At 36.5% G+C, this 12,018-nt stretch overlaps 1 protein-coding gene across 12 annotated transcripts in view; it reads left to right on the top strand.

Moving 5' to 3' along the window:
* NFIB (nuclear factor I B) overlaps positions 1-12,018 on the top strand; it is a 301,210-nt gene that overhangs the window by 222,557 nt on the left and 66,635 nt on the right. For all 12 annotated transcript variants that reach the window (XM_019664419.1, XM_019664413.1, XM_019664414.1 and 9 more), the window contains one exon: positions 10,939-11,007. In XM_019664419.1, coding sequence (XP_019519964.1) covers positions 10,939-11,007 — 69 coding nt within the window. The remainder of the gene's footprint in view (positions 1-10,938; positions 11,008-12,018) is intronic.

The following is a 12,018-nucleotide window of genomic DNA, read 5'->3' on the forward strand; positions in this document are numbered from 1 at the left end:
GCCAATAAGCGTATGAAAATATGTTCCATGGCACTCACTAATCATCAGAGAAATGTAAATAAAAACTACAATGAGATATAATCTCACCCCAGTCAGATTACATTTTTAAGGACTGAAAAGCACAGGAGGCTGGAGGAAGTAACTAGGATGGCAGACTCATTTTCTCCTCTTAGGAAAATTTGTTGTTGGGTTTTGCTAAAGTGTCTTTAGTGTTTGCTTTCATCTCTATTGTTGCTTAGATTTGTTATTCGGGAACCCTGCTTCTTGATGTCAAGTACATTTTCAGCATCGATTAATGTGTGTGTGTGTGTGTGTGTGTGTGTGTGTGTGTGTGTGTGTTTCTCTATCAGATTAATAGATTTTCTGATAGTGAACTGTATTCATTCATGGAATAAACCCTAATGATAATGGTGTATTGTTCTTTTGATGTCATTGCTATATTCAATTTGAATATATGAATTGGATATATTCAGTTTTATTTAGGATTCTTGAAATTGCATTTGAATGTGTGCTTGGTCTTTGGTCGTTTGTTTGCTCGCTTTGTTTTGATAAGGGAGGTTGCAAGTTTAGTTATTTAAGTATTTGCTGGCCTAATAACAGCTCATGAGAGAGCCTTCTTCATAAGGAAACTTGTCATCATTTTCTAGGACCTGGCAGAGTGTAAATAGCATTGGAATTTAAAGGCGAGGCAAAGGATAGATAAAATCCAGCTGTGTAGCCATCTGTATGTGGTGCCATTTTAAAAAGTGGTTTTTAAAAATCACTTTTTAAATTCTGTTCTAGGGTTTTCAAATTTTAAAGTGCGTATGAATCACCTGTGCATCTCTTAAGCCACAGATTCTGATTCCGGGGGTCTGGGGTGGAGCCTGAGTTTCTACATGCCTAACAACCTTCCAGATTATGCCAATGCTATTGGTTCTGGGACTACATTTGAATAGGAAGATGCTGTCATGGCACAGTGGTTCCCAGACTTTGCTGCACATTTCAGTCACCTAGGGAACTTTTATTAGAACAGCCTCATGTCTAGGTCACATCTATACCAATTAAATCAGAATAGCTGAGGGTGGAAGCCAAGCATAAGTTGTTTTTCAAGAACCCCAGATGGTTCTCATGGTCAACAAACTTTAGAAACTATTGCACGAGAGTAATTCCTCTATTCGGGTTTCCCTTTGCTCAATTTTGATTACTTCTATTTTAGTAAGTAAGTACCCATTTAAGTTTTAAAAATTGTGGTCAATAAGTTGCAAGTGTTATTCTCTTATAATTCTTTTAATGCACTTGATTTATGATTTTTTCTGTTTTTTGCTGGTCTTTCAGAGAATAATCTTTCCTTTTATTCATTGCTTTAAATATCCCTCTTTTTTCTACTTTACTAATTTTACCTTTTTTCTTTAATTGCCTTTTAAACTTTTTTGGGGTCATTTTTCTCTTTTTTATAAATATTTCTTTTCTGTAGTCTTTGTCTTTTCATTGGTTTCTAGATAATTTATAATTTTTATTTTGATTTTCTTTTTGATTCATTACTTATTTTCCAAATTTTCAGGTAGTTCAGAAAATTTGGTGTTATGAGCACTGCACTCTAACCAACTGAGCTAACCGGCCACCCCTTACATTCCATTTTAACTTTGCAATTGACACTGTTCCCCTTTTGTTTGAATTTGCCTGATTTCTCTTTCAACTTTTTGTTCTTTTTATCTTTTTGTCTTGTGTTTCTTGAAAATAGCTGGATGATGCTTGAGTTGATCGCATGCTCTCTTTATGGGATAATCCTGTCCACTTACATTTATTGTAATGATGATATACTTGATTATTTTCTTTCAATTTTACTTTTATTATTTATTTTACATCTTATGTCCTATTTTTGCTATCTTGATTAAGTTCCTATTCTTTGTGTTTTGTTTTCTCTTTGTTAATCTGGAAGTTCTACCTTCCCTTTCCCACTCTTGAAATGCCTATATTAATACTTGAAAACAATATACAGTTTTCATATCGACCTATAGGTACTATGATTATCATTTGTGTTTTAGCAAAGAGAAATGTGAAGTGTAGAAAAATTGCCTAGCTTGACTTAAGATTACATAGTATACAGCAGAGCTGATTTCTTTAGTATTTAACATAATTAAATACTAAAGATTTCTTTAGTATTTAACATAATTGAATATCATTATATTAATTATACTATATTAATGTACTATAATATTACTGTACTATAAAAATAAACATAGCCCATTTAGTAAACCATAAAATGTTGTGCTAATACATTTAAAAATTTGAAAGAATTGATGATACTCAATTCTTTTCAAAATATATATGAAAAATATGTATTTTCCATATATCTTGGAAAATATATAATAAAATTATCTCAAGCCAGAAAACAGGAGTGGAATAAATTTCATGAAAGATCCAAAGTTGTCTAAGAATATTCTCTGAAATGGATTTTAGGAATATGATTTTACCAGTGAATTTTTCCAAACTTTCAAGAACTTTTCATATTTTTTGCATAAACTATGAAATTTTTCATAAAATATGAAATGTTATCCAAACCATTTTATGAAACATGCCTATAACCCTGGTATGAAAACTTGACAAATAAAATACAAAAATTCACAAAGATATCCCAGCTACATATAGAGAAGTTGGAAGAAATTGTTAGCAAACCAATTAAATAGTAAATTAAAAGAATTATATACTATAGACAAGCAAAGATAATATAATCTAAGATTCAGTAATGCATAACAACAATAAATGCTGTAAGGAAAAAATGAAGTACTCTCTACTAGTGCCTGAAAACCATTTAATCATATTCAATAATCATTCTGAACGGAAAACATTTTTTAAAACTGAGAAGAGTAGGAATAAGTGAATATATCAAATGATGAAAAAAATCAATCATCATTTAATAGCAAACATTAGTACTAATGGTGAAACTCTAGAAATAATCTCATCAATATTAGGAATAAAATCTTACTGCTAGCACAGTTTTTTTGTGTGCTATTTTTGAATGTTATCTTCAAAGAAATAATGCATATGTATCTGAAAAGAATCCAACTTTATTACAAATAAATAAATGAAAAATTGTAACATTAATGATATCTTTTCTCTATCAACTTACCACAGTTTAAAACAAATCCCTACTAATATAATTAATATGTAATTATGGCAGCATGATGGGCATGCTCGTCATCTGCCACAGGGAGCATAAATTGGCAAAAGTCTTTATGGAAAGCAGCCTGGCAATTTTTTACCAAGAGCCTTAAAAGAGTGTATGTCCTTTGACCCAGTAATTCCACTTCTGGGAAGTCCAGCCTAAGGAAATCATGAGAATTGCTGAGAAAGATTTATGTATGAGGATGTTAATGGCAGTACTGTTTATAATATTTTTTAAAATGGGAAATAACCTAAAATGCCAAACAATAGGAGAATGGTCAAATAAAGTATGATACACCCATGCAATGCAATACTTTACAGGCATTAAAATCATCCTTTGGATAAACTGATTTAACGGGAAAGAGATGGTGTGAATTAGAACAAAGCAGGATATCAATATGTTTAAACTTGATCTCAATTTTATAAAAATATTTTTAAATATTATAAATATATGCAGGGATAAGTTTGATGGGTTGGGAGAAAATACTAAAAAACATAAATAACATATTAGTATAGTACTATCAGAGTGTGTTAAAGTCAGAAAATTTCTGACTCTTTACCAGATCACTTCAGTTACCATCAGGAATTTACATTTCAGATGGAAAGATAAACCTAATTCTCAATACTAAATACTGGATTGTTAACCTTGGGAACAGGTGGAGGTTCAGTGTCTGTGCAGTTCATCATTAGCTTTGCAGTGATTAGTAGGTCTAGTTCACAAACACAATTCCGTCCTTAATTACAGACAATTCAGATCAGCTGAGAAACTGAAGACAGAACCATGTTTTGTAACACCCCTACCAGGCAATCACCAAGTGTTAGTTGTGGTAGCTGATGTTACATGAATTGGCAAAGAGCTAGTGTGCAATAATTTTATCTTCTCCCCCTTTGCACCCATAAACCAAAGGATTTGGGCATCTTTTATACTCCATTGAAGGAAGTGAACAATTGGAATCTTACGGCTGGAAAATGCCTGTGAGATACCTAGTGTCCAGTTCTTCCCCCAAAAGAGCAATGCAGGAAAACTAACAGCAAACAGGCATGTAAAAAAATGGAATCTGAGGGTGACAATGGGCTTTGGAGGTATTGTTATCCAATTTCCTACCCAAAGTGAGAATTCTTAAATCGAATGGGGGCCTTTACAGCTGCTGGGAAACCCCCTACCTCTGTAGACACAAGATTTGTCATCTGCAAAATGGTAACAGCGACATGACAACTTGTTGGATAATTGCAATCATTTCGTGAGTTAAAGCTTTTGAAGACCTAAGTGCAGCAGCTTAGCGTGCACTGGTTCTTATTACCTTTGCAAGGCTTCACATTCCCGTCTGGGACTTTTCTTATTGGATGACATGTCTGCTTATTGGGGCAGAAAACAGTTCCTAGAACTATGCAGAATAAGTCCAATCCACTGTTTACATCACCAGTCCTTCAAATACTTGAAGACAGCTTTCCCGAATTTAATAACTGCTTTCTGTGGCTTATTTATTTTTAATTTCAAGACTAGAACACAGGCGACTACAAAAATGAGTGTTATCAGTCTTCCTTTGGATTTTCTTATGTAAATGTTGTTTAACATTCAAATGGTGCTGATTATAATTTGAGATATTAACAGTTAGATATGCCATTGTGTTCCTCTGTTATTGTTGGTAAAGGAGGTTAAACACTGTATTAACTTCTGAGTAGTGATTTATTGTTGCTTTTGTTAGAGAAAAATTTTTAAAAAAGAAGTAAAATAATATAATTTGATATTGCCTTTGAGAGTATTCAGTTTGCCGAGGTCTTTATTTCCTACTCAATTTTATGTTTTAAAAGCATAACATGTAGTGTAAATACAGCATCACATCAATGCCGAGTTGTTCTTTGCTTCCTGGCTTAAGCTGTTGTGTAATATTGCTCTGTAACCATTAAACAGCTGCTCTGCCTCAGAGATACTCATATTTCCTTTGGTAGATGAAGGGAGTTTACTATATGAATGTCTCCAGATTGCTTTAAGATCTTTGGCCTATGTATCAGCTATTTAGATTCACAGTGGTCTATGTAACACGTGAAAACCATGTTCCTGGAAGGGTCCCACAGCCTGGAGGTCACAGCAAAAACCTGTGCTTTACATAAAAACAGGCACATAGATCAATGGAACAGAATAGAGAGCCCAGAAATAAATCCATGCATATATGGACAGTTAGTCTATGACAATGGAAGCAAGAATTTACATTGGGGTAAAGATAGTCTATTTAATAAATGGTGCTGGGAAAATTGGACTGACATGCAAAAAAATGAAACTGGACCACCTCCTTATGCCATATATAAGAACAAATTCAAAAGGGATTAAAGGCTTAAATATAAGACCTGAAACCATAAAACTCCTAGGAGAAAATATAGGGACTAAATTTGCAGACATTATCCTGAGCAACATTTTTACTGATGCATTAGTAAAGGGAAGTAAAAGAAAAAAATGAACATATGGGATTACATCAAACTTAAAAGTTTTTTCACAACAAAGGAAACCATCAATAAAACAAACAAAAAAAGCCTACTGAATGAGAGAAGATATTTGTCAATGATATATCTGATAAGGGGTTAATATCCAAAATTTATAAAACACTCGTGCAACTCACCACCAAAAAAACAACCCAATTAAAAAATGGGCAGAGGATATGAAGAGACATTTCTCTAAAGAGGACATACAGATGGCCAACAGGCATATGAAAAAATGTTCAACCTCGCTAATCATTAGAGAAATGCAAATAAAAACCATGATGAGATACCACCTCACTCCGGTCAGAATGACTGTCATCAATAAGTAAACAAACAACAAGTGCTGGCGAGGTTGTGGGGAAAAGGGAACCCTGGTGCACTGTTGGTGGGACTGCAGATTGGTGCAGCCACTATGGAAATCAGTATGGAGGTATCTCAAAAAACTGGAAATGGAACTACCTTATGAACCAGCAATTCCACTCTTAGGTATTTATCCAGAAAAGCCCAAGACACTAATACAAAAAAATATATGCACCCCGGGCCAGTCGAGTGGCGCGATGGTTAAGAGCTGGCTTGGGATGCCAGAGGGCCCGGGTTCGGATCCCACATATGAGGGCCAGTGACACTGCCCTCCACAGCTAAGATGCTGAACAACAGCTCAGCCTGGAGCTGGGCTGCCGTGAGTTGCCGGCGATGGCGTAGACTGCAAAAAAAAAAAAAGAAAAAGAGATTACAATAGCCAAGACTTGGAAACAATCGAAATGCCCATCGATAGATGACTGGATTAAGGAACTGTGGTACATTTACACAATGGAGTATTACTCAGCTATAAAGAAGGAAATTGTAGCATTTGCAATGATATGGATGGACCTAGAGAACATTATGCTAAGTGAAATAAGTCAGTCAGAGAAAGACAAATACCATATGATCTCACTTATATGTGGAATCTAAAGAACTGAATAAATGAATAACGTAAACAGAAATAGTCTCAGAGACACAGAGGAAGAACTGAGGGTTGTTAGTTGGGAAGGGGTGGGGATGAAGGAGAAGGGGAAGGGATGAGACAATACAAATTGGTAACTACAATATGGCCTCAGGAATAGAAAAGACAGTCTGGGGAATATAATCAATAATGTTGTAAATATTTTTTAGGGGGCTAGATGGACTTGTGTCTTGTTAAGGAGACCACTTCATAGACGGTGTGGAGGCCTGACCACTGCACTGTACATCTGAAGCTGCCATTGAATAATATTATATGTCAACTATAATTTAATACATATATAGTCATGGGATGTAGAGTATTGTATGGGAATGGAGTCAATGGAATTGAATAGATATGTATGATATCGGGGGTTGGGAGATAGTGGATGGGGGAGAGAGGTTGTCACTTTGTGAGGGGTGAAAAAGATAATTATTGCATTGTTTTGTACACCTGAAACTAATAAAAACAAACAAACAGCAACCCTGTGCTTTGCTGAGTGTCACCCCCTATACTGTTGCAGGTCTGCTGACCCCCTGCACAATTTTTGTCACTTATTTTGTCTCAAGTATTGTTTTTGTGTCTTGTGAGCAAGCACTATTAGCTATCTAAGTACTGTGTCATCCCCTGTTTCTCGTCTTGACTCTGCCCCATCTTGGGTAATACCTGTCCATTGTAAAGACCATGCTACGTTCACACATGTGTGAAAGGTGGCAGCCATCTGCCTGAGGTGGTTCTCCCAGGCTACCCAGTTGCCTGATTCCCACCCACCCCCATTCCCACAAGGTCATTGTCGGTGGGCATTGCCACTCATCCTTGGGAGTCTCACTGTGTTCCATGCAGGAATGGAACCTGTGGTGTTGCATTTTGTCTAGTGGGTGCCAAAGCAGTTCTGACATATTTCCAACGCCTTTCATAGTTTTAGTACACTAACTCAGTTTTCCTTGTAGATTCAAATTCCTTAGAACTTAGGGAGTTGGGGATAGGGAGTGGAGAAATTCCCTGCTACATTCCGAGTGGCCTTCCCTTTCCTATGAGATAGTCATTGCATTTGTCTATGTGTGGCTGCCTCACTGTCTCCCCATTGGTGGGATTATCTGGAGGTAGCTCCTCCCTTCTGATTCTGCTTCTAACAGGTCCACACCCCATTCCATCACAGTGGGTATGACTGAGACGCAAATGGAGCCCTGGCTAACCATAGGAGTAATCAGGAATGAACTTCACATGATATCTACATATTGAAATGTTATTGTGTATTACACATGATACAATTTGTATAAATATTCTGAAATGTACCCTGTTTATTCACTCATTCATTAATTTTACAAATATTTTTGAGCTCTTACTCTTTAAACACTTAATTTCTTGGAGTTTATTTTGTATTAAGTGTCTAAAGTTATACATTAGCATACAACAAAGTCAGAGATATTATAAAATCTGACTGTAATTATTACTTTTTCCCATTTTACCCAAAAGCCTAAATAAAACCCTCAGCAAATGAGTTCCAGGGAACAATAAGGCTCAATATATTGATAGTTATCCTTCACTCTTAAGCCAGCTATGTCACCACTGCTACGAAATTACCAATACATTCTTTTGTGATCCTGTTTCAAAAAGCTGAATTTAAAATTTTTTACCTGAGGGCCGGCCGAGTGGCTCAGTTGGTTAAGAGCTCGCGCAAGAGTGCGAGCTCTGAGCAATAGCGGTTCGATTCTTGGCCCAAGCTGAGCAGCTGCTGAGCTGCCAACAGGTGGCAGGATGGCTCAGCTTAAAAAAAATAAAATAAAATATTTTGACCTGTAAGTACAGAAGTACTGTATGTAGAGGAGCTGAATACTAGTAGTTTATTTAGTAGTTACTGTATATAGAGATCCCGAGTTAGTTGTTAAGGGAGATCTAGACATGAACAAATCTCAGTTGCTCCCTCAAATAAAGGAGCTGAAAATCCTGTCAGAAACATAAGACTTGAAAATAATTATCTTGGGAAAAATGAAATGTGTAAAATGATATCCAGTAAGTACAAGCTAGGTGCTGTGTGAATACAGAAGAAAGAGATTGGTTCTAGCTGGTATAAGGGTTGGGCGGGGAGGGCAAATTATGGAGTGCTTGGTGTTGACTAGACACTGAAGGATGAGAGGAGAGGATGCAGAAAGAGGGCCTTCCGGTCAGAAGGGAGCTGCCTGAGGAAGACATGAGGGCAGGCATTTACGGAGAACAGTGCGTGAGGACAAGGAATCCTGTCTGATTGGTCAAGTCCATGAGCTTTACTCATGATAAATGAGGTCTAATTTAATATATAAATAAGGTCATGTTTAATATATTTACCATACATAAAATTTTATGTTGACCATATATAAAATAAAGTATCACTTATAACTTTAAAACAACCACAAAAGCAACACTAAGCTTTGTATTCAATGACAGCCTACAGTGGTTCAGAAAATTAGAAATGTCTTTATCTCTAACCACACAAAGGGGGTCATTGTTTTTTTTTTTTTTTTTTTGTCTTCATGGCTTTTAGCACCTTATACAGTGTTGGCTAACCTAGAAGTGTCTCAATAATCACTGAAATGAATTCAACCTGGTAAATTGCTCAACAAGTAGGAGTTTCTTCAAGTAGAAGTGCATCGAATGGGGACATTTTGTTATTAGCCTCTTAAAATTATATGTTTTTTTCAGAGTAATGACTTAATATGAGACCTAGGTTTCATCACCAGCTGGGATCTCATAATTCCCTCTCACTCTGTCTTTCGTTCTGTTTCTAAAGAACATAGATGGGTGGGTATGAAACACTGTCGAGACATGCATGACTCCGCAGTTCACATCAGGGGAGCCTGTATAATAATTAAATGGTTTTCTGTCTTTTTATGCTATGTGTGGTTAAAAGTGGTGTGGTAACTTTTGGTAGAATTTCTAAATGCAGATTTACAAATAATTTGAGACGGTGAGTAATCCAGTTTGCATAATTCAGTGTAGGGGTGATTGTTGACGCCACTGGCCAATCCTAATGTATTGCTAACATTTAATCAGTGCCTACTATGGGTTTTATATTTTTGTCTCACCAATTATTTATAGCAATTCTATGAGGTAGGTAATTTTATTATCTTTAATTTGTAAAGGAGGAAACCGAGGCACAGAGAGTCTAATCGCATGGCCAGAATCCCACGCTAGTAAATGGTGGTTGGGAGTCCAATCCCAGCCCTTGCTCTTTAGTACTCCATGCTGCTACAACACCCAGCCCGCATGTCCCTGCACTGAATCTCCTCCCTTGGTCAGCCCTGAAACTTTATGTGAAATCTGATTAATTGCCTGTTCTTGGTATCTAGAGTTTTTTTTTCCTGGAAGTATTTTAATTGTGAGGATTTTCAAACTCTTCTTATTCTCTCCCTGGGACAGCAGAGAGTAACCATATTCCTCCCTCCTTTACATTCATTATACTGCCTTCACATAGATGAGAAGCTGGGGACATAACTGATGTTTGTGGGAGTCCTCAGCTCTCATCCTGGACGTGGCTAGACCAGCTACCAAACATGTCTGAACTTCCTCAGGCACCTGCACTGTCGGCCACAGCCACTGGGAACCCTGTACCTGGAAGTCACGGAAGGGTCATGTGGCATTCTGGGAGGCCTAGATTGACCACTTTTTTGCTAGGAAAAGTGTCCAGGTCTTGAAATGAAGGGAGTCCAAGAGAGTAGTAGCAAGGATGAGAAAGCAGTGAAACCGTGGGAGGTATAGTAAAGGTGCATGGAAATAGGTCGATGCAAAGTATTTGGTGTATGTACAAGTTATGCGTGGTTCATGACCCTGGAACAAAGGTGGGAGTGCTGGTAACAGCAGCTCACTTTTCTTTAATCAGGGATTTGTGAAAGAACAGTGGTTTCAAGAGATCTTTGAAGTAATTCCAACAAGGTGCTAATTGTGGTTGTGGTTTTCCTTTTTCTTTCTCTCTCTCTCTCTCTTTTTTTTTTTTAGTGGATGGACTTTGGTCTACCAGGTGTTAACAAGCTGAATGCCCCCTGAACCTTCATTCTCTGTGTGGGGGGTGGACAAATGAAACTATATCAATTGCCCTATATGTTTAAAAAGTTAAGAAAAAATTGTCATGGGAGATTATTTAGCATGTAAACCTTTTACTTTTGTTTAAACAGACCCAGTTTGCATTCACAAGAGTTTTACTTGTTTTTTTGTAAACCTACTTTTTTTTTCTTTCTTTCTTTCTTTTTTTTTTTTTTTGGTTCTAACCTTTGGTTTAAAGCCACTTGTACAAATGCTAGTGTTTAATCATTTATTTGCTCCCTGCTTATGTTGATCTTTTCCCCCTTGATGTTTGTTTTCAGGATACCTTGAGGATAGTTTTGTAAAATCTGGAGTCTTCAATGTATCAGAGCTCGTGAGGGTATCCAGAAGTAAGTAAATTGTTTTCTTATTATTTCATTTTACAGTAAGATTTAAAATATTTATATTTTGAACCTTAAGTACAGTATGAAGAGGAACTATGTATTACGAGAATTAGAGTTTTAAAATCTCTGACCTTTTGATGAAATCATAAGTGACTATATATTATATGAATTTCTACAATATTTGCATTGAAATCATCAAAAATTTTGTTGCACAAAAATAATTGGGTTGTTCTGATTGCCATGGTATTGGTATTCATTTAATTCACTGTTCTCTCTGTGACCATAGATGGCCATTTATATCAAAGGAAGTGTGATTAATTAAATGTACTCAGTATTGTTATGATAATCCACATAAGTTTCCTGTAGATAAGTGCTTTTTCATTTTACTAACATTTTGGTGGGAGCTTGGAGATGTACAGGATATACGCGCTAATATGCAGAGTGTAGAGGGATGCAGAAATTAACTTTGCAGATTGCAGTTGGATATAGATAGAAAGCATTGTTATCCCAAACAATGTCCAATTGTTTCCACTGACCAGCTCACCTGAGACACCATTCTTGTCAGGCCGGATGAGATTTTTCTAGGGTAAGTTCACCTGGCCAGTTCACTAAGCAAGGGGAAGTTTTCTTAATCAACTCTTTCACTTACTACTAGTGTGTGCAAATATATATCTAAGACGCAGCTCTTAGCGCACTGATTACATTAAAGGAGGTGACTCATTTCTTCTTGCTCTCTTCTCTGATTGAGCTTCTTTATGTAGCTTTGATGGGTGTGTTTTCACTTGACATTTTGATAGGAGCCTTCCAGTTGGGACTGATGTTATTCAGATGATGTAGTGGCACTCTGGTCCTTGTTTAAGTTGTGTTTTTCTTTTGGGTCAAACTCAGAGGTCGTGAACAAGAACTACGCTGATCCAAAAGAATAAGCCGAGAGTGAGTCACTGAGGGAAAGGATAGGTAGTACTTCAGACTTGTGTTTAGTGAAGGAATCTCGAAGCTAGTAGTTGACTCTGTCTT

This window comes from Hipposideros armiger, unplaced genomic scaffold (genome assembly GCF_001890085.2).
Source record: "Hipposideros armiger isolate ML-2016 unplaced genomic scaffold, ASM189008v1 scaffold_422, whole genome shotgun sequence".
NCBI classification, from domain to species: Eukaryota; Metazoa; Chordata; class Mammalia; order Chiroptera; family Hipposideridae; genus Hipposideros; species Hipposideros armiger.